The sequence below is a fragment of the Taudactylus pleione genome, unplaced genomic scaffold, assembly GCF_031769625.1.
Source record: "Taudactylus pleione unplaced genomic scaffold, aTauple2 ptg000026l, whole genome shotgun sequence".
In the NCBI taxonomy this organism is placed as follows: domain Eukaryota; kingdom Metazoa; phylum Chordata; class Amphibia; order Anura; family Myobatrachidae; genus Taudactylus; species Taudactylus pleione.
In genome coordinates, this window is record NW_028284428.1 from 33482603 (window position 1) to 33505703 (window position 23101).

General features: G+C 46.5%; 1 protein-coding gene across 2 annotated transcripts in view; it reads left to right on the forward strand.

Moving 5' to 3' along the window:
• The window catches only part of TBL1X (transducin beta like 1 X-linked), a 360692-nt gene that overhangs the window by 301893 nt on the left and 35698 nt on the right, over positions 1 to 23101 (forward strand). For both annotated transcript variants that reach the window (XM_088451544.1, XM_088451543.1), the window contains 2 exons: positions 8975 to 9120; positions 22738 to 22987. In XM_088451544.1, the coding sequence (XP_088307670.1) occupies positions 8975 to 9120; positions 22738 to 22987 (396 nt within the window). The remainder of the gene's footprint in view (positions 1 to 8974; positions 9121 to 22737; positions 22988 to 23101) is intronic.

The window sequence follows — 23101 nt, forward strand, 5'->3', positions numbered from 1 at the left end:
CATGCACACTTTAACAAACCAATCATTTCAGCGCCAGGGTCTGCCACACAACTGTGGCTGAAATGATTGGTTCGTTTGGGCCCCCACAAAACAAGCTGGCAATTAATGTGTCCCTGCACAAACTGGCTCTATGGAGGCAAGATGTCATCCTCATCCTCCTCATCCACCGATTCCTCACCCTCTTCAGTGTGTACATCCTCATCCTCACAAAGTATTAACTCGTCCCCACTTGAATCCACCACCACAGGTCCCTCTGTACCTTCTGGAGGCTGGTCTCCCTGGAAGAGCTGATAATTCATTTTGATGAACATCATCTTCTCCACATTCTGTGGAAGCAACCTCCTACGCCTTTCGCTGACAAGGTTCCCGGCTGCACTAAACACTCTTTCGGAGTACACACTGGAGGGGGGGCAACTCAGGTAAAATAGAGCCAGTTTGTACAGGGGCCTCCAAATTGCCTCTTTTTCCTGCCAGTACAGGTATGGACTGTCTGCCATGCCTACTTGGATGCTGTCACCGATGTAATCCTCCACCATTCTGTCAATGGTGACAGTATCATATGCAGTGACAGTAGACATGTCAGAAATTGTTGCCAGGTCCTTCAGTCCGGACCAGATGTCCAAACTTGGTCCTGCCTGCCCTGCATCACCGCCAGCGGGTTGCTTAGGATACCTAAGTTTTTTCCTGGCAGCCCCAGTTGCAGGAGAAAATGAAGAAGGAGCCGTTGACGTGTCACGTTCCGCTTCAGCTGACAGTGTGTTCACCAGCAGGTCTTTGCACCTCTGCAGGCTTGTGTCGGCCGGAAAGAGAGACACCACATAGGCTTTAAACCTAGGATCGAGCACGGTGGCCAAAACGTAGTGGTCTGATTTCAACAGATTGACCACCCTGGAATCCTGGCAAAGCGAATGAAGGGCTTCATCCACAAGTCCCACATGCCGAGCGGAATCGCTCCGTCTTAGCTCCTCCTTCACTTTCTCCAGCTGCTTCTGCAAAAGCCTGATGAGGGGAATGACCTGACTCAAGCTGGCAGTGTCTGAACTGACTTCACGTGTGGCAAGTTCGAAGGGCTGGAGAACCTTGCACAACACGGAAATCATTCTCCACTGCGCTTGAGTCAGGTGCATACCCCCTCCTTTGCCTATGTCATAGGTGGATGTATAGGCTTGTATGGCCTTTTGCTGCTCCTCCATCCTCTGAAGCATATAGAGGGTTGAGTTCCACCGCGTCACAACCTCTTGCTTCAGGTGATGGCGGGGCAGGTTCAAGAGTGTTTGCTGGCGCTCCAGTCTTCGGCACGCAGTCGCTGAATGGCGAAAGTGGCCAGAAATTTTTCGGGCCACCCAAAGCGTCTCCTGCACGCCCCTGTCGCTTTTCAGAAAATTCTGCACCACCAAGTTTATTGTGTGAGCAAAACATGGGACGTGCTGGAATTTGCCCAGATGTAATGCCCGCACAATATTGGTGGCGTTGTCAGATATCACAAATCCCCAGGAGAGTCTAAGTGGGGTAAGCCACTGGGCGATGATTTCCCTCAGTTTCTCTAAGAGGTTGTCGGCGGTGTGCCTCTTACTGAAACCGGTGATACACAGCGTAGCCTGCCTTGTAACGAGCTGGCATTTCTGAGATGCTGCTACTGGTGACGCTGCTGCTGTTGCTGCGTAAGGTGATACATCTACCCAGTGGGCTGTCACAGTCATATAGTCCTTAGTCTGCCCTGTTCCACTTGTCCACATGTCCGTGGTTAAGTGGACATTGTGTACAACGGCATTTTTCAGGACACTGAGGACACTTTTTCTGACGTTTCTGTACAGTCTCGGTATCGCCTGCCTAGTGAAGTGGAATCTAGACGGGATTTGGAACCGGGGACACACTACCTCCATCAATTGTCTAAATCCCACTGCACTAATGGCGGATACCGGACGCACGTCTAACACCAACATAGCAGTCAAGGCCTCAGTTATACGTTTTGCTTCAGGATGACTGCTGTCGTACTTCATCCTCCTCGCTAAGGACTGTTGGAGGGTCAATTGTTTAGTAAAAGTAGTGGTGTTCCTACTTCCTCTCTGGGATGATGAACGACTCCCAGCAGCAGCAACAGCAGCAGCGGCAGCAGTAGGCGTAGCAATGCAGGATCCTCCGGAGGAATCCCGGATAGGAGAGTCAGTCATGCCAGTGACATGGCCTGCAGGACTACTTCCGATCCTAACTAAGGAGGAAATTGACGAGGAGGGAGTTGACGGTGTGGTTTGCAGGCGCTTGGATACAACAGGACAACGGGATTTAGGTGTCCCTGGACTGCTTACGGTCTTAGCCAAAGTTTCTGAACTTGACAGTAACTTTTTATGAACGCGCTGCAGGTGCCGTATAAGGGAGGATGTTCCTAGGTGGTTGACGTCCCTACCCCTACTTATTTCACCTTTACATATGGTACATATGGCAAGACAGTTGTTGTCCGGATTTGGATAGAAATATTGCCAGACCAAAGAGGTGGAATGTTTGGTCTTCTGCCCAGGCATGACCGTGATGGGCTTTTTCATCCCACGGACAACAACTGTCTCCCCCGGAGCCTGATTTAAACAAACCACATCACCATCAGAATCCTCCTCGCCAACTTCCTCCTCAGCGCCAGCTACACCAGTATCCTCATCCTGTTGTACTTCAACAGTGACATCTTCAATTTGCATATCAGCAAGTGGACTGTGGGTGCTCCTTTCAGCACTTGCAGGGGGCGTGCAAATGGTGGAAAGAGCCACCTCTTCCCGTCCAGTGCTGGGAAGGTCAGGCATCGCAACCACCACCACACTTGGACTCTCCTTGGGGATTTGTGATATCTTCTTAGAAAGCACAGTTCTTCGCTGTGCTTTTGCCAGCTTAACTCTTTTGATTTTTTTAGTGGGAGGAGGGCTTCCATCGTCATGTGAAGCTGAACCACTAGTCATGAACATACTAGGGATCGACCTTAGCCGTTCCTTGCCACTCCGTGTCGTAAATGGCATATTGGCAAGTTTACGTTTCTCTTCAGCTGATTTAAATGTCTTTTTCAAGGTCATTTTCCTGAACTTTGCCATTTGGGATTGTATGTGGCCTCTACTATGACATTGGGCATCGGCCTTGGCAGACGACGTTGATGGCATGTTATCGTCTATGTCATGACTAGTGGCAGCAGCTTCAGCACTAGGAGGAAGTGGTTCTTGATCTTTCTCTATTTTATTTTTATCGGAGAAAGTTTGGTCCTCCATTTATGTTATATCGATTTGATATATACGTGCGGCTAAACACAGAAAATAATTTTTTTTTGGGTTTGGACTGGAGTGTACTTTGTGGGTTACAGCACCCTTTAACGGTCAAGCCAGCCGGCCCTTTACTTATGACACAGGCGCACGCTTGGCACTACTTTGTTGATGCACGTGCGGCTACTGCGCACACAATTCACAAACACAGAAAATAATTTTTTTTTGGTTTGGACTGGAGTGTACTTTCGGGGGTTACAGCACCCTTTAACGGTCAAGCCAGCCGGCCCTTTACTTATGACACAGGCGCACGCTTGGCACTACTTTGTTGATGCACGTGCGGCTACTGTGCACACAATTCACAAACACAGAAAATAATTTTTTTTTTGGTTTGGACTGGAGTGTACTTTCGGGGGTTACAGCACCCTTAACGGTCAAGCCAGCCGGCCCTTTACTTATGACACAGGCGCACGCTTGGCACTACTTTGTTGATGCACGTGCGGCTACTGCGCACACAATTCACAAACACAGAAAATAATTTTTTTTTGGTTTGGACTGGAGTGTACTTTCGGGGGTTACAGCACCCTTTAACGGTCAAGCCAGCCGGCCCTTTACTTATGACACAGGCGCACGCTTGGCACTACTTTGTTGATGCACGTGCGGCTACTGCGCACACAATTCACAAACACAGAAAATAATTTTTTTTTTGGTTTGGACTGGAGTGTACTTTGGGGGTTACAGCACCCTTTAACGGTCAAGCCAGCCGGCCCTTTACTTATGACACAGGCGCACGCTTGGCACTACTTTGTTGATGCACGTGCGGCTACTGCGCACACAATTCACAAACACAGAAAATAATTTTTTTTTTGGTTTGGACTGGAGTGTACTTTCGGGGGTTACAGCACCCTTAACGGTCAAGCCAGCCGGCCCTTTACTTATGACACAGGCGCACGCTTGGCACTACTTTGTTGATGCACGTGCGGCTACTGCGCACACAATTCACAAACACAGAAAATAATTTTTTTTTGGTTTGGACTGGAGTGTACTTTCGGGGGTTACAGCACCCTTTAACGGTCAAGCCAGCCGGCCCTTTACTTATGACACAGGCGCACGCTTGGCACTACTTTGTTGATGCACGTGCGGCTACTGCGCACACAATTCACAAACACAGAAAATAATTTTTTTTTTGGTTTGGACTGGAGTGTACTTTCGGGGGTTACAGCACCCTTAACGGTCAAGCCAGCCGGCCCTTTACTTATGACACAGGCGCACGCTTGGCACTACTTTGTTGATGCACGTGCGGCTACTGCGCACACAATTCACAAACACAGAAAATAATTTTTTTTTTGGTTTGGACTGGAGTGTACTTTCGGGGGTTACAGCACCCTTAACGGTCAAGCCAGCCGGCCCTTTACTTATGACACAGGCGCACGCTTGGCACTACTTTGTTGATGCACGTGCGGCTACTGCGCACACAATTCACAAACACAGAAAATAATTTTTTTTTGGTTTGGACTGGAGTGTACTTTCGGGGGTTACAGCACCCTTTAACGGTCAAGCCAGCCGGCCCTTTACTTATGACACAGGCGCACGCTTGGCACTACTTTGTTGATGCACGTGCGGCTACTGCGCACACAATTCACAAACACAGAAAATAATTTTTTTTTTGGTTTGGACTGGAGTGTACTTTGGGGGTTACAGCACCCTTTAACGGTCAAGCCAGCCGGCCCTTTACTTATGACACAGGCGCACGCTTGGCACTACTTTGTTGATGCACGTGCGGCTACTGCGCACACAATTCACAAACACAGAAAATAATTTTTTTTTTGGTTTGGACTGGAGTGTACTTTCGGGGGTTACAGCACCCTTTAACGGTCAAGCCAGCCGGCCCTTTACTTATGACACAGGCGCACGCTTGGCACTACTTTGTTGATGCACGTGCGGCTACTGCGCACACAATTCACAAACACAGAAAATAATTTTTTTTTTTGGTTTGGACTGGAGTGTACTTTCGGGGGTTACAGCACCCTTAACGGTCAAGCCAGCCGGCCCTTTACTTATGACACAGGCGCACGCTTGGCACTACTTTGTTGATGCACGTGCGGCTACTGCGCACACAATTCACAAACACAGAAAATAATTTTTTTTTTTGGTTTGGACTGGAGTGTACTTTCGGGGGTTACAGCACCCTTAACGGTCAAGCCAGCCGGCCCTTTACTTATGACACAGGCGCACGCTTGGCACTACTTTGTTGATGCACGTGCGGCTACTGCGCACACAATTCACAAACACAGAAAATAATTTTTTTTTTTGGTTTGGACTGGAGTGTACTTTCGGGGGTTACAGCACCCTTAACGGTCAAGCCAGCCGGCCCTTTACTTATGACACAGGCGCACGCTTGGCACTACTTTGTTGATGCACGTGCGGCTACTGCGCACACAATTCACAAACACAGAAAATAATTTTTTTTTGGTTTGGACTGGAGTGTACTTTCGGGGGTTACAGCACCCTTTAACGGTCAAGCCAGCCGGCCCTTTACTTATGACACAGGCGCACGCTTGGCACTACTTTGTTGATGCACGTGCGGCTACTGCGCACACAATTCACAAACACAGAAAATAATTTTTTTTTTGGTTTGGACTGGAGTGTACTTTCGGGGGTTACAGCACCCTTAACGGTCAAGCCAGCCGGCCCTTTACTTATGACACAGGCGCACGCTTGGCACTACTGTGTTGATGCACGTGCGGCTACTGCGCACACAATTCACAAACACAGAAAATAATTTTTTTTTTGGTTTGGACTGGAGTGTACTTTCGGGGGTTACAGCACCCTTAACGGTCAAGCCAGCCGGCCCTTTACTTATGACACAGGCGCACGCTTGGCACTACTTTGTTGATGCACGTGCGGCTACTGCGCACACAATTCACAAACACAGAAAATAATTTTTTTTTTGGTTTGGACTGGAGTGTACTTTCGGGGGTTACAGCACCCTTAACGGTCAAGCCAGCCGGCCCTTTACTTATGACACAGGCGCACGCTTGGCACTACTTTGTTGATGCACGTGCGGCTACTGCGCACACAATTCACAAACACAGAAAATATATTATATTTTTAGCACTTGGGGGGAGCACCCCTGATGGACAGAGCACCCCCTGGACAACACTACAGCACCTCTTTAGGACTGGGACACTGCACAGGACTTTGGAGTGGACACAGCCCCTATGGAGAACTGACTGCACAACACAGTCCAGCCAGCCCCTATGGACTTTGAAGTAGTGGACACAGCCCCTATTAACAACAGCAGCACAGCACAACACAGCCAGCCCCTATGGACTTTGAAGTAGTGGACAACAGCAACACTACACTACACTACACAGCCCTAACTCCCACCCTCCCTCTTCACTGTCCACAGCCGAGTGAGAAAATGGCGCCGACGTGGGTACCTTATATAGGATCCAAAACCCGCGAGACTCGGAAGGCGGGAAGATGACGTTTTGCCTCGATTTCAGAATCCAGGCGGGAAAAGTCGAGCCTGACTCGGATCGGACTCGGATCGGGGGGGCTCGGGGGGGTTCGGATTTCAGAAATCCGAACCCGCTCACCCCTAGTATATATATATATATATATATATATATATATATAAATCAAAATCACTCTTAGCAACAATTCACTGTAAATTATTTCTTCCCTTAATTTGTATGTTATTCTCACAAATCGCACAGCAGGGCTTTTTCAGTGTGGTTTCAGATTATACACTGTACAAGAAATATGCAAATGAAAACATAAGAACATGTTATTCTTGAAGAATGGCTTCATAAGAAAATCAGACATATAATTACTTCCAATAGAAGGGGCGGCTCAGAAAAATGCTATTTTAAGCAGATCAGCCTTCCACCATAGACCCACAATATTTATTTTGTGTATTTGTTGAAACTGGGGATGATGATAGCGGCTCATTTATGAGCCACTAGACCTGCATGCCTGCATTGTATTTTGCACCTAATTGTAAATAACAAGCAGCTCTCTTTGTTTATTACCAATCTCTTAATTAGTTGTTTTTTATTTTATACTAAAACCAACCTGGTCTGGCACCACTGCCCCCGGCGCACGTGATGTCATGACGTTACACAGCAAGCACCGGAGGAGCAAGAAGCGGGCTGCCAGCACATCCTAAGGATGTGCCCAGCTGTCTCGGCCTTGCTCGGTAAACCTTATCTGCACCTTAAATAAGTTAAGATATTGAAACGATATTGGAAATGTGTCACAATAATTTTTGTGGGTTTTTGTACAGTAAAGGAAATCACACTGTACTTGCCTACTTTTGATAGGTCCAGTTCTGACGTTGGGGGGGTGTGATGACACGATTTGCGTTTTTATGTGCCCAGCTCCCACTGCATAGTGCTGTGATTAGAGCCATCATGAAGTGGGGATGTGGGCAGGATACAAAGATGGTTGTTTACTCTTCTGTCATTGCAGGAGACTTCCAATTCAGGAGTCTCATGGACATTCTGTGAGAGTAGGCAAGTATGGTGTAAATTAGGGATGTGCAGGCTCGGATAGGTTCGAATTTGCATGCCGAGTTCGGATTTTTCCCTCCAAAAATTGGGTCTCAGAAAGAGGCAAGACGTGGTTCATGGACAAACATCAACATTCCTGGACAAAAGTCCATGGAAGATGATGTTTGTCCATGAAAGATTTTGCCTCTTTCTGAGACCCGATTTTTGGAGGGAAAAATCCGAACTCGCCATGCAAATTTGAACCTATCTGAGCCTGCACATCCCTAGTGTAAATATGATGCAGTTACCTATTTAGAGGGCAACTGGAAAGTATAGACTGATTCCCATTGAAAGTATGTACTTTGTACAGGTTAACAATAAGGTTTATGGCCAGCTGCAAATCTGGGAACAGCCTCACCAATTCCTCCTTCCCATCCGTTAAATCTCATTTAAATTTCTGGTACCGCAGAATCAAATCTAATTTTTGTATGCGGAGTGAAATGAGGTAGATCAGTGCCTTTAGCCATATTGACATATGATCGTGCCCTGCCAGCTAATCTATTCATGTCATATAAAATGTTGCGCTCTAACTGCTAATTTGAAGCAGAAACTCAGCATACTTGTGAAAACATGGTTACAAGCAGCATTTGCAATGTAGCAGCCTAATTCTTGTGCCTCTTTTATCCGTGGATTTTACAATTGGCCATTGATTTAACACAGTCAACGCTAAGAAGTAGGCCTAAGACTTTTCTAGAAATATGTTGTTGGCATCAGTTTTGCGCCACGTACCAAAGCAGATGACTCTATTAAATGCCTAACTTATACCTGTGCTGCACAACTCTACGGGTCACGTGGCTGATGGCAAATAGTGCATATCCCATGAAGATTTTATATACAGTCTTATCTCATCAGGAGACGTAAATCAATTCCAATGCTGTAAATAATTATGTTCTTATTTCCTGTGCAGACACAATTATTTCAAAGCCATAATCATTGACATCTAACATAATGTTAATAAAAGTGCCCGTTGGCAATAAGCAGATATAAAATAGTCACATACATTTAATGAATTTTATAAGCTATTGATACACATTTGTAAATGAGACTGTAAAATATATTATGGTGCATCTAACCTGTAGCTCAGTAAGTGACTGATTATAAATCTGTTTTGCCAACAGGATGTTGTTACTTTCCTAATACAGTTGTGTGTTGGATAATATCATGAATTCTTCTCCTAATTTTCAGGTTTCTCTCACTCTGCGTTCACATTCGGTATTGAAAGCCACATCAGCCAGTCAAACATCAATGGGACACTAGTGCCACCTGCAGCTCTTATCTCCATCCTGCAGAAAGGTTTACAATATGTTGAAGCTGAGATCAGCATCAATGAAGTAAGTGTCTTAACGCTGAGCATGCTAAATGCACATAACAAATAAAACATTGCTACATTATCTGTTGGAAATCACGTGTGTGAGTTTACTAAGACACAATGGTTGGGATGTACTAAGGGCAAAAATGCGGCCAAAACTCAAAATGCGATAAATTCCGGAGCTTAGATTGGTGGGTATTACCCAATTGAAGCCTATGTGTTTCTTTCTGCATTTTCCTCTGAGAGGGATCCAATCGGATCCCACCCAACATCCCGGCGGCGCACGCGTCATATCAGTGCATGCGCAAAGGGACTTCAGGGTCATACACCCAGCTGTCACTCTATTGAAAAGGACAGCTCTTATCGGGAGAGCTCTTATCGGGAGAGCTGTCCTTTGCAATTAGAATCGCAATTCTAAGTACATAAAGGCATTATTAACGCCAGTATGTACCCGATAAGTAGCGGAATGTACCGCAATGCGGATGCGATGCTTAGTACATCCCGCCCATAGGGCCTAATTGGAATGTGTCTGGGACTGCTTTTCCATGCCGCAGCAGCTAATGCAACTTTCTGCCCACCTATGGCGATTATCCATGCGACAAATTAACACAGATTTCAGCTTACACATCCATGACTCTACCATGATCCATGATACTCCTAAAGGACAAATTAGTTTAGTGTATTTATTATTATTATTATTATTATTATCCTTTATGTATATGGCGCCACAAGTGTTCCGCAGCGCCTAACATAGTACATAGAACTAATAAGTGAACAAGAAACAAGTAACTTACAGTACATTACAGTGCAGGACAAGGACACAATTTATATACATTGCTGCAATAGCGATTAAAGCACTCACAATGAGCAGCCGGGATTTGGCAGTCACGTGTTAGGTGCCCTAATGGGGAGTAGAGAGTAGAAGAAAATGTAAAGAGAAACACTTGAGGGAAGAGGTCCCTGCTCGTGAGAGCTTACATTCTATTTGTCTATTTCTATTTGGTCTCCACCCAGTTGTCTCCCAGAAACATCCATTTAACGAAAAGAGAGGTCAGTCAGGTGACTGATCAATTGCGATCTCCAACCATGTGCAAATGGACGGTCCGGCCCATGCTCAGTAGCGTTTGCTTTTTCTGTTGCATGCGCAGTTACAGATGTCAGCGAGATACGGCTGTATTTCCATTCAGCATCACGCCCGTATTGTGCAAAAATCTCCCCCGTCTTCAAACAGGCATAGTATAGTAATCATATTATAAATAGGCATAGTATAGTAATCATATTATAAATAGGCATAGTATAGTAATTATACAATGGGCTCAAAACTGATGGCCCAGCTGTAACTAATTATGTTTCCTCAACTTATAGTCTATGCCAGCCAACGTTTGTACATACAGTATGGAAAGTATGCAGTATACATGCACCAACGTCATGTTAGCTACGTATAAGGACATTTTAGAGACTTCAATAAGAAATAAATAATGAAAAAAGTGAAGCTGGTATGATGATAGTCAACATAGATGGAGCAATTAGATCCTTTCTGCCATTCAACTTCTGTGTTTAGCCAGCTATCTACTGTATTACATATATAGTGCAGAAAGCCATTCCCACAAAATGACAAAGCAAAAGCAGAACCCAGAAACTATCACTGGAACTTCTCACATCAAACAGCTTTTTCCTCTGCCAAAGTCAATCAGTGGGAAATTCTGCCACAAGCTTAGTATGTAAGCTCTTCCCTTGCACACTCCAGTGCAAAACTCCATTGTCTTCTTCTCCCCATCAGCTACTCTTACACTTACTAAATCGACTCCCACCCGCGACTCCTGTTAGTTTCAGTGGCATGCCCTACCCATGCCTAAGGTATCTGTTCTACCCAGTCTGCGTTTTGATATTTACGGGGGAATCCAATTAAGCCCTGCAGCTAATTACCCACATCGGCCAATTCAATTAGCGGGTTTTCCACGCACATTAAGACCAGAAGTGGCACCCTCTGGGGTTTAACACGTGAGTAAAATCCATTGATTCCACGTAAAGTTAGCGAGTTAGTGTGCGGCGCAATCAATTAGCTGAGGGGCATGTCTCGCTGCTAATTCAATTCCCCCCTTTAGGTTTGGTACTTAAGCTGTGTACTTATGCTATGGTTTGTGTATTGTACTTTCGCTCTTATACCTTGTTAATGTGAAATGTTTTCTATGTTTTGCCCTGTTCATCTCTACATTTGAGTATAAGGGGTAAGTTTGGTCAAGTTTTTTTTTTTTTTTTTTTTTTAAATCTCTTTTTTTAAATTTGCATTGCCAAATCTCGGGTGATTTTCCCGTTTTTCATCTCGCAAATTTACTAAGAAGTGAGTTTAGCTGAAAATGAGTTTTCTGGTAGTGATGCAGATCGAGATATCTCCCCGAGTTGCAAGTTTAGTTGAGATTACTACCTGAGATTGCAGTGTTATCTCTCTGCAAATCTCTCCCGAGCAAGCAGCCTGCACATATCAGTGAGATATGTGAAGGCTGCTTGTGTGTTATACCTATTAAAGAATGGTTCATTTTTTTTTAAAATGATGTAGGGTCTCCCCCCAAAAGCCATAACCAGCCAGTCCTGGTTCCAAAATTACGGGGAACAAAACGAGTAGGGTTCCCCCGTAATTTAGAAACCAGCACCTTGCTGCAGGGCCAGTGCTGGTTTTAAATATAGGGGGGGAAAAAATGCGTAGGGCTCACCCTATATTTTAAAACCAGCACCGGACCCAAACCGACCGGGGTCTAATGCCACAGCCAGGAGACCCTATTACCTGGTCTCCAGTGCCAAAGCATTCTCAGCCCAAGCCGGTCAGTCCAAGCCAGGGATCTCAGGGATCAAAAAGGGGTCCCCACTCTCCCAAAACCCCAGGCTTGGTCTGATGCCCAGGGCTCTTCCCCGCACCCCTGGGCTGTGGGTACGGGGGTAATAAAGTGTAAAATAGTAGAAAACTATTGTATTTTACAGTGGAAGTACAAGTGGCAGCAGGCGGCCAGCACCCGTACCCCCACTGTAAAATAAATAGTTAAAAAACCACAGTACACACACACCGTATCTAGTAAAACTTTAATACATACACCTAACCCACTCACACATACTTACCTGTACCAGCTGGTCTGTCCACTTATCCATGTAGATTCCACGGATGTACCTTGAAAAAAGAACTCATACTCACCTCAATCCTGGCACCACTCTCCGTAGCATCCACGTTCTTGGCAAAAAAAAGCCAATCAGCGCCCGCTTTACATGTAGCGATCGCTCATTGGCTGGGTGCTCGATGGTGAGAAGATTCGAGTTTGCAATCTCACCCGAGTTTTACAAGTGAGATTAAAGAACTCTCTCCCAAACTCACCTGAGTTTGCCTTTAGTAAATTTGCGAGATGAAAAACATGCCTAAACTCACTCGAGATTGTCATCTTGACCAAACTAGAATCTTAGTTAATTTACTCCTAATAGTCTTTAGTGGTAAAATTGTAGAGCTGCAAATGAGGAGACTTCCCAACCTTGCTTCCCCCGCGTTCCACAGTGACAGCGGGACAATGCCTGAAAAGCTTGACTGTCCCGCCAGAATCGGGATGGTTGGGAGGTATGGCTTGTCCTAACAAAGCATATATGAGACATAAGATCACATGACCCAGTCACCTTGCAGTAATGTCTGGTTCCCCGCTGTGTCCAGGAGTCTGATAAAGGTGGATAGTATCATTTGTTTGAAGTGATTTTAAAAATTGTGCCTTCACATCTCAAACAGACATATGATATCTTGGAACTCTTAAGCCATGGAAAGCTGCACCTTATCCTGACAGTCTTACATGCTATATTTGTTATCCGTACAATCATGATGACCTGTAACAGTAGATCTGTGTTATGCACTGAGAATTACTGCAGATTCCATTTATATTGTATGAGTCACAAAACTGATTGCCTGCTCAGGCTGCTCTGAACATTGTGAAATATAATAGCAATGTCACTAGAGTTTGAAATTGATGCATGACTCCCTCAAGGTCTACATTTTGTATGCAGCATTGGAAACAGATGAGAAAGCATATTCATTATGCATTGCACTGTATATTGTGTGTATGTCTTTATAATGTGCAGGCAACATGTTCTAACTACATGGATCCAGTACATCGCTTGATGGAAGTTGCCATTTTCTCAGTGCTTCATTAAATATCCGTTGTTAATCTTGGGGCTCTAGATCTGTATCACGACTTTGAATTCAATTCAGAGTTGAGACGCCCACCTGCGGCTTTGCACAGCCAAGCATCTGCTTAGAATGTTGCAGCATCAGAGTACAAAGACACAACATCGGTTGCAGATCATTCGATTATTGCAATCCTGAGTGAGTCTATGGTCCCGCAAAATGGCCCTGGAAATTAAGGCGCCAGAATCTTATTTCTTGCATACAGGATCGCAGATGCAGGATGTGACAAGCTCCTGAGACGGTCATGACATGCTGGCGTTCTTTGCATCCACTCCCCGTTACCTCCCCAAACGGTCCCTGAAGAAATCCTCACTGCGAGCGGCATCGCTAAGGTACCTGCGACGCATATGCAGTAGGGATGAGCGGGTTCGGTTCCCTGAGAACCGAACCCACCCGAACTTCGGGGATCCGGGGCGATCCCAGCCAAAGCTCGGATCTCCCTGTCTGCCCCGGATCCCTCTCCCCCGAGGCAAAACCTCGAGATCTGCTGTCGGATCTCGAGGTTTTGCCTCGAGCGGCCATTTTAAAAAAAATGCCTTTGCTTTTAATGGGCAAAGTGCTGATTGGCTGACAGAGCCGTCTGTCATGGCTCTCAGCCAATCAGCATTATGGTGCTCATTTGCATGTAGCACGGACTCGTGAGATCCGTGCTACATGCATCTGTGTGATTGACACAGAGCACTGACGGGTCCGTGAGACCCGTCTGTGCTGCAGTGGTAAAAGAAAAAAAAAACCTGTGTAAAAAAAGAAAAAAATGGCATGCCCCCCCCCCCAAAAAGAGCAACCAGCCCCGGGCATTAGTGATCCAGTGCTGGGTGTGCTTAAATACAGGGGACAAACGACGTAGGGGTCCCCTGTACTTAAGCAGAACCAGCGCTGGTTGCCAAAATACGGGGGACAAACGACGTAGGGGTCCCCCGTATTCTGCGCAACCAGCTCTGGGCTCTGATCCGGTCCTGGTTCTGGAAATACAGGGGAAAAAAATTAGTAGGGTTCCCCTGTATGTTCCAGAACCAGCACTGGAGTTTTTCTAGTGGGGGGCTGATGCCACAGCCAGGGGAGCCCTTTCACCGGGCCCCCCAGCCGCAGCATCAGCCCTGACCGCTAGTCAGCCCAGGCCGGGGATCTCTGGAGAGCTGGGGACCCCCCCAATAAAGGTGTCACCCTCTCCAGGGCACCCCAGGCCCAGGCTGATAGCCCGGGGCTATCCCCGCCACCCCTGGTGGCGGTGGGTGGCGGGTTGATTGTGTGGTGTGGTGTAAATAAAGAATATCAAACATTGTCTTTACAAGTAGAACTGCAAGTCCCAGCTAGCCTGCCCCGCATGCTGGTACTTGGAGAACCACAACTACCAGCATGCAGGGCATTAAGGGCCCACTAGTACCTGTAGTTCACCTGTAAAAAATGTTTAAAAAAAACACAGGACACACACACCGTGACAGTATAAGTTTATTAAACATAGATACACACACACATGTACACATACTCACCTACAGTCAGGTCCATAAATATTGGGACATTGACAGAATTTTCAGATTTTGGCCTCTATTCACCACCACAATGGTTTTGGAATGAAACAAACAAGATGTGCTTTAACTGCAGACTTTCCGATTTAATTTGAGTGTAATTACATCCAAATCGGCTGAACGGTGTAGGAATTACAACAGTTTCAATATGTGCCTCCCACTTTTTAAGGGGCCAAAAGTAATGGGACTATCAACTCAAAAGCTATTTCATGGACAGGTGTGGGCCATTCCCTCGTTATTTCATTATCAATGAAGCAGGTAAAAGGTCTGGAGTTGATTCTAGGTGTGACATTTGCATTTGGAGTCAGTTGCTGTCAACTCTCAATATGAGATCCAAAGAGCTGTCACTATCAGTGAAGCAAGCCATCATTAGGCTGAAAAATCAAAACAAACCCATCAGAGAGATAGCAAAAACATTCGGTGTGGCCAAATCAACTGTTTGGAACATTCTTAAAAAGAAAGACCGCACCGGAGAGCTCAGCAACACCAAAAGACCCTGAAGACCACGGAAAACAACTGTGGTGGATGACAAAAGAATTATTTCCCTGGTGAAGAAAAACCCCTTCACAACAGTTGGCCAAATCAAGAACACTCTCCAGGAGGTAGATGTATATCTGTCAAAGTCAACAATCAAGAGAAGACTTCACAAGAGTGAATATAGAGGGTTCACCACAAGATGCAATCCATTGGTAAGCCACAAAAACAGGAAGACCAGATTAGAGTTTGCCAAACAACATCTAAAAAAGCCATTACAGTTCTGGAACAACATCCTATTGACAGATGAGACAAAGATCAACTTGTACCAGAGTGATGGGAAGAGAAGAGAAGGAAAGGAACTGCTCATGATCCAAAACATACCACCTCATCAGTGAAGCATGGTGGTGGTAGTGTCATGGCGTCGGCATGTATGGCTGCCAATGGAACTGGTTCCCTTGTATTTATTGATCATGTGACTGCTGACAAAAGCAGAAGAATGAATTCTGAAGTGTTTTGGGCAATATTATATGCTCATATTCAGTCAAATGCTTCAGAACTCATTGGACAGCGCTTCACAGTGCAGATGGACAATGACCCGAAGCATACTGCAAAAGCAACCAAAGAGTTTTTTAAGGTTAAAAAGTGGAATGTTATGCAATGGCCAAGTCAATCCCCTGACCTGAATCCGATTGAGCATGCATTTCACTTGATGAAGACAAAACTGAAGGGAAAATGCCCCAAGAACAAGCAGGAACTGAAGACATTTGCAGTAGAGGCCTGGCAGAGCATCACCAGGGATGAAACCCAGCGTCTGGTGATGTCTATGCGTTCCAGACTTCAGGCTGTAATTGCCTGCAAAGGATTTGCAACAAAGTATTAAAAAGTGAAAGTTAGATTTAGGATTGTTTAGTTTGTCCCATTACTTTTGGCCCCTTAAAAAGTGGGAGGCACATATAGAAACCGCTGTAATTCCTACACCGTTCACCTGATTTGAATGTAATTACCCTCAAATTAAATCTGAAAGTCTGCAGTTAAATCACATCTTGTTTGTTTCATTTCAAAGCCATTGTGGTGGTGAATAGAGGACAAAATATGAAAATTCTGTCAATGTCCCAATATTTATGGACCTGACTGTATGTAACCTGTAGCATCGGTCCACTTGTCCGGTAAAGTATCCATAGGGGACCTGTGAAAAAAAACATACTCACCATCTCCTATGCGAGGTTCTGTCCTCTTCGTTCCAAAAACGAAAACGCGATCCACGAACTTAGTACCGTTCTATAGAACGGTACTTCCCGAATGAGAGCTTAGCGGCGGGGTACAATGGAGGGAGCCTTTCATTGGCTGAGAGAGACGGGAGATGACCTCTCTCAGCCAATGAACGCTTAGCAGCGGGGTTTCCATGGTGATACCCCGCCGCTAAGCTCTCATTCGGGAAGTACCGTTCTATAGAACGGTACTAAGTTCGTGGATCGCGTTTTTGTTTTTGGAACGAAGAGGACAGAACCTCGCATAGGAGATGGTGAGTATGTTTTTTTTCACAGGTCCCCTATGGATACTTTACCGGACAAGTGGACCGATGCTACAGGTTACATAGGTGAGTATGTGTACATGTGTGTGTGTGTGTATGTTTAATAAACTTATACTGTCATGGTGTGTGTGTCCTGTGTTTTTTTAAACATTTTTTTTACAGGTGAACTACAGGTACTAGTGGGCCCTTAATGCCCTGCATGCTGGTAGTTGTGGTTCTCCAAGTACCAGCATGCGGGGCAGGCTAGCTGGGACTTGCAGTTCTACTTGTAAAGACAATGTTTGATATTCTTTATTTACACCACACCACACAATCAACCCGCCACCCACCGCCACCAGGGGTGGCGGGGATAGCCCCGGGCTATCAGCCTGGGCCTGGGGTGCCCTGGAGAGGGTGACCCCTTTATTGGGGGGTCCCCAGCTCCCCAGGGATCCCCGGCCTGGGCTGACTAGCGGTCAGGGCTGATGCTGCGGCTGGGGGGCCCGGTGAAAGGGCTCCCCTGGCTGTGGCATCAGCCCCCCGCTAGAAAAAGTCCAGTGCTGGTTCTGGAACATACAGGGGAACCCTACTAATTTTTTTCCCCTGTATTTCCAGAACCAGGACCGGATCAGAGCCCAGAGCTGGTTGCGCAGAATACGGGGGACCCCTACGTCGTTTGTCCCCCATATTTTGGCAACCAGCGCTGGTTCTGACTAGCCCGGTGCTGGTTGTGCTTAAGTACAGGGGAACCCTACGTCATTTGTCCCCTTTATTTAAGCACACCCAGCACTGGGTTACTAATGCCCGGGGCTGGTTGCTCTTTTTTGGGGGGGTGCACGCCATTTTTTTCTTTTTTTACACAGGTTTTTTTTTTTTTTTTTTTTTACCACAGCAGAACAGACGGGTCTCACAGACCTGTCATTGCTCTGTGCCAATCACACAGATGCATGTAGCATGGATCTCCCGGGTTCGTGCTACATGCAAATGGGCACCATAACGCTGATTGGCTTCCTGTCTGCCACTGCAGTGCCACTCCTAGATGGGCCACGTGTTTGTGCCGCCCACTTGTGTCGCTTAGTATAGTCATCCAGCTACCTCGGTGCAACCTTTTGGCCTAAAAACAATATTGTAAGGTGTGAGGTGTTCAGAATAGAGTGGAAATGAGTGGAAATTAATGTTATTGGGGTTATTAATAGCGTAGGAACAAAAAAAGGCCCATTTTATGTGATTTTAGCGTTTTTCTTTATTTTTTAAGAAAAAATCCAGATCCAAAACACAAAACCCAGAACCCAAAACACGGAAGGGTGGTTTTGGCAAAACCAATCCAGATCCAAAACACGAAGAAAGATCCAGATCCAAAACCAAAACACGAAAAGTGGCTGGTGCACACCCCTAATATGCAGTTGACTGATAATTTCTCAACTGCGTAAATATCGGCATTACATAGATATATGAATTAGGCCCTTAGTACCTCTATTAGCAAATGAAAATGAGCCTTTGTGACTACGTACGTGAGTCGCAGACAGATACACTCCCTGAGAATGGTTGTGACACGCCTGCGTTTGAGTTGCCGTCCACAAATGGTTCCTGTCAATCGCTTTTGAAATAAATCCTCAATGCGGGCGACATCGGTAATGAAAGTTGACCCATGCTCAGTGTGACTCAGGGCCTGATTTAGACCCGGTCGCAAGACTGCGTTCGCATGCAGCCTGTCAATGCGAAAATATGCTAATGACCGCATACGCAATGTAACCACAGCACAATACGTAGACACCCAACACTACATAATGCCGCCTACTGCCCTTCACTTACGTTCTCGCAAGACAGCGCAAACATCGGGAACCATCGGACCCACATGCACAAGTTGTGGTTGATCTGACCCTACCGCAGACATTGCTAATGTTTGTATGTGTAACTAGACGTTAGGATGCGTATGCTGTCGCTGGAGCCTAATTATGCACGCCCCTGAAACAGCGTTTAGATGCCCAGGCACGCCTGCGTTACTCTGACCACCACCCCCAAACGGTCACTTCCTGTCAATCAATGTATCAAGCCTCTGCGTGTTCGCTGCGGTTGATTTCCGGTTCGCGCATGCGCATTGTAAAGCATGCGCAGAATGCAAACATGGACCGGCTGCATGCGAACGCAGCTTTGCGACCGGGTCTGAATCGTGCCCTCAGACCCATGCAGAGACCACTGATAATCGCCCAACTGCATAAACATTGGCATTGCGACCATCTCTGAATCAGGCCCGGTTAGCTACCTAGTACACTATTAGTGATCAAAAATGCAGGAATAAGTACTCAGGTATAAGAATTGCTATCTATGGCTGAGAGTCTAAGTCGCGCCAGGCGTCTCGCTCCATATAGAGCATAAAGGTTAGGTGTACGAGGACACATCTGTACTTTAATGCCATTATTTTTTCAAAATGAAGCTACAGCCATTATTTCTTCAAAATGAAGGAAGATGTACGGCTGAAGGCACTACCATGAGTGGGCTCAATGACATAGAGAGCCAACACAAGTTCTATACAGTAGTTGTTGAATAGAATGTAACTAGAAACTGTAGGTCTACCTAATATAGGGCCTGAATCAGAGATGTATGCTTCAAGGTACATTAGTCGTTCGCAGTGACTTTTTTATTCAGTGTTATTGAGAGTCAGGGAGTGTTTGTGGGAGGAGTGGCGGCAAAGAACGCCGTCTGCAATCCCGTACGCAGTGAAAATTATTCCGGCGTCTCAGTTCGTATGGCCATTCTGAGTAGCCTAGCCATAGGGTTCTCAGAGCTGCAGTGGCGTAACTAGGGTATTTGGAGCCCAGGGCACATTTGAAAAGGTAGGCCCCCCATGGGCGTGGTCACTTAAAAATGGTGCGTGTCAACATGACACACCCCTTTATTTTCACACTGAACATTTCTATCCATATGCATCTTAACCCAAGTAGTACCCCTTATACAGTACCCCCAGTATGCAGTTGTGGTCCCTCTTATGCAGGCCCATAGTAGTGCCCCTTATACAGTATCCCCAGTAATGGTCTCCCTTATACAGCCCCCAATTAGTTCCCCTTACTCAGTACCCCCAGTAGTGGCCCCCCAAATGCAGTGCCCCATGTAGTGTTCCCCCTTATGCAGTGCCCCCAGTAGCAGTCCCCACAATGCAGTGCGCCCAGTAGCGGTATCCCCTTATGCAGTGCCCTTTATATGGTGCCCCCAGTAGTAGTCCCCACCCCCTATGCAGTGCCCTTTATATAGTGCCCCCAGCAGTAGTCCCGCCCCATGCAGTTTTCCCAGTAGTGGCCCCCTTATGCAGGCACCCAGTAGTGATCCCCCCTATCCAGTGCCCCCTGTAGTGGCTCTTCCTATTATTGCCCCCAGTAGTGGTCCCCCAAGTGCAGTGCCTCTAGTAGTAGGCCCTTTTTATAATGCCCCCAGTGGTAGTTCCCCCCCCAAGTAGTAGTCCGCAGTAGAGGTTCCCCCTCCCGATTAAGTGCCCCCAGTAGTAGCCCCCCCCCAGTAGAGGTCCTCCCAATAATGGTGCCCCCAGTAGTAGCCACCCCTCCCCCATTGTGCCCCCACCCCCAGTAGAGGTCCCCCCAGTAGTAGCCACCCTCCTCCCCGTTGTGCCCCCACCCCCAGTAGAGGTCCCCCCAGTAGTAGCCACCCCCCTCCCCCGTAGTGCAGATAGGTTAAAAAATATATATATAAATATACTTACCTGAATCCATGCTGCTGCTGCTCCGGTTCGCGACGCTGCTCCCGCTGCCGGCCAGTCCTCCCGGGCGGGCGCGCTCAGCATTATGGGACAGACGTCATGACGTCTGTCCCATTACCCACTGCAGGAGCCGGACAGAAGCCCGGCTCTTGCAGTGGGTGCTGCAGCAGTCAATGAGAGTCTATCTGACTCTCATTGGCTGCTGTTTAACACACGCATTGCCGCCAGCGCTGGCGGCGATGCGTGTGTTATGCACAGCCTCAGCCCGCCTCCTAGCGCTATTGGGCAAGTGCTCAGGGGGACGGAACGGACTCAGCTGTGCAGCACAGGACCGGTGCTGGAAGCCTAGCGCCGGTCCTGTGTAAATGTGTAGCGCTGACCACACTCATTGCGGTCGGCGCTACACTGGCTAACTAGGGCGGGCGGGCCGGTAACATGGCCTGCGGCGCCCCCCCGCGCCGCTGGTCCAACGGCGCCCAGGGCACGCACCCCGCTCGCCCTGCCCTAGTTACACCACTGCAGAGCTGTGATAATCAACTGATCTGCGACCGATGCTGCGTCTTTGTATGGAGATGCTCGGATTTGCAAAGCCGCAGGTGGGCGTCACATTACAAATCCCAGAGGCTGTGACATTTGTATATTTTCGGACAGCAGCTGCATAAACAGACGCAGCAGCAGCATCATTAGCATATAACTCTAAATCAGGCCCATAGCCAGGAGGTGTCAGTGTATAATACTCAGAGCTGTAGCAGGACTTTTTGGTGCCTTGTGCCAGAAAGACCATTTTGTGCCCCCCCTTTCCCATTTTTCAAATAGGGACATAAGATAGTCCACCCGTAAAACGGCCATGGTCTCATGGGGAAGGACCAGGGAGGAGATAGGGGAGGCCAGGAGATGCTGGGGATAAAAGAAGAGGAAGCTGCAAGTGAGAATGATAATAAACAGGAAAATTGACTGCCCCAAACAGCGCCCCCTGCCCTGCGGTGCCCTGTGCCGTGGCACTGGTCACCCCACCCTAGTTACGGCCCTGATAATACTGATACGCTATGGGTGGGCTAAGATCCAGGCAAAATGGTACGTGTAAAATATGGCTAATGCAGTTACAGACCTTACTGAGACAAAAATGGGCATTTCCCTTTGTTCGTCAGGATTTTGCAAAATATACTGTATTTAGATGATAGAGTGCTTTTCTACCGAAGCTAAATAATTTGGTTTGATGGGCTGATTCAGAAATGTACGCTAATGCCATCGCAGCTGCAAATTTGTACACAGCTGCTATTTGAATGTCGCAGCCGCTGGGTGTTGTAATGAGACGCCCACCTGCAGCTTTTCAAATCCAAGCATCTGCATAAATGTTGCAGCATCAGCGAACTAAGACGCAGCATCGGCCGCAGATCATTTGTTTGTAGCAGTCCTGAGTGAGTCTATGGTCCCGCAGAATGGACGTGGGAATTGAGACCCCGGAGGCATATTCCTTGTGTACAGGATCACAGTCGCAGCTTGTGACAAACCCCTGAAACGGTCGCAACAAGCTGCGTTCTTTGCCGCCACTCCAGATACCACTCCAAATGCTCCCTGACCGACATTCACACTGCAATAGTCGTTGTGACTATGGTAATGTAGTTTGACGCATGCGCCATGCTACATAGACGCATGTGCACATTGCCGATTATTGCACAACTGCGAAAACATCGGCACATCGTACAGCTGAAACAGGCCCATAGAAAGGTAAACAGCTTAGAAGATAGTCATTGTAGTTATTTGCCAGTTACGTGTCAATTTTACATTTGGAAGCAAATAGATATTTCAAAATAAAAATTGCAGAGAAAGAAAAGTTATTTTGGGATTTCCATGTATAATAAACCGTGGGCAATATGAGAACTTGTTTAAAAATTGTATTTTGGAAATATATGTACAGTACCAGATATGGATTGTAGTATTGATCAACTCAAGGATCAGTTTACGGTGATAAAATAATATAATTATATTCTTTTTGCCTAAATCACTTAAAAAATAATTTTTCATCACGTTTCAGCATTATAAAAACTTCTTCAGTCTCATCATAGTAAACAAGCTTTTTAGATTTGTCCGACTTCTTTATATATTGATAGATTTTTTATTTCTTTTGTTATTTTATATTTGTGGTGAGCAGCAGAATATTGTGTGCAGAATGAAAACATAACTTATTTACTAACCTCTCTGTCTAGGACGGCACAGTGTTTGATGGTCGGCCGATAGAATCATTGTCTCTGATTGATGCTGTGATGCCAGATGTTGTACAAACCAGGCAACAAGCCTTCAGAGAGAAGTTGGCTCAGCAACAGGCTGCATCTGCAGTATCTGCACCAAGTGCAGCACCTGTCACCGCCGCATCAGCAGCGCCTGCATCACAACAGAACACACCAAAGAACGGAGCAGCCACTGTGAATGGTGAAGAAAATGGGGCACATGCAATAAGTAAGTAAACTATCATATCCTATTTACAGGCCAGGTAATAAGGTTGTATTTCATTCAACTTTTACAACTGGGTCTTATTAATGGGGATCCCATTAATGATTTGTGACAGCGCAG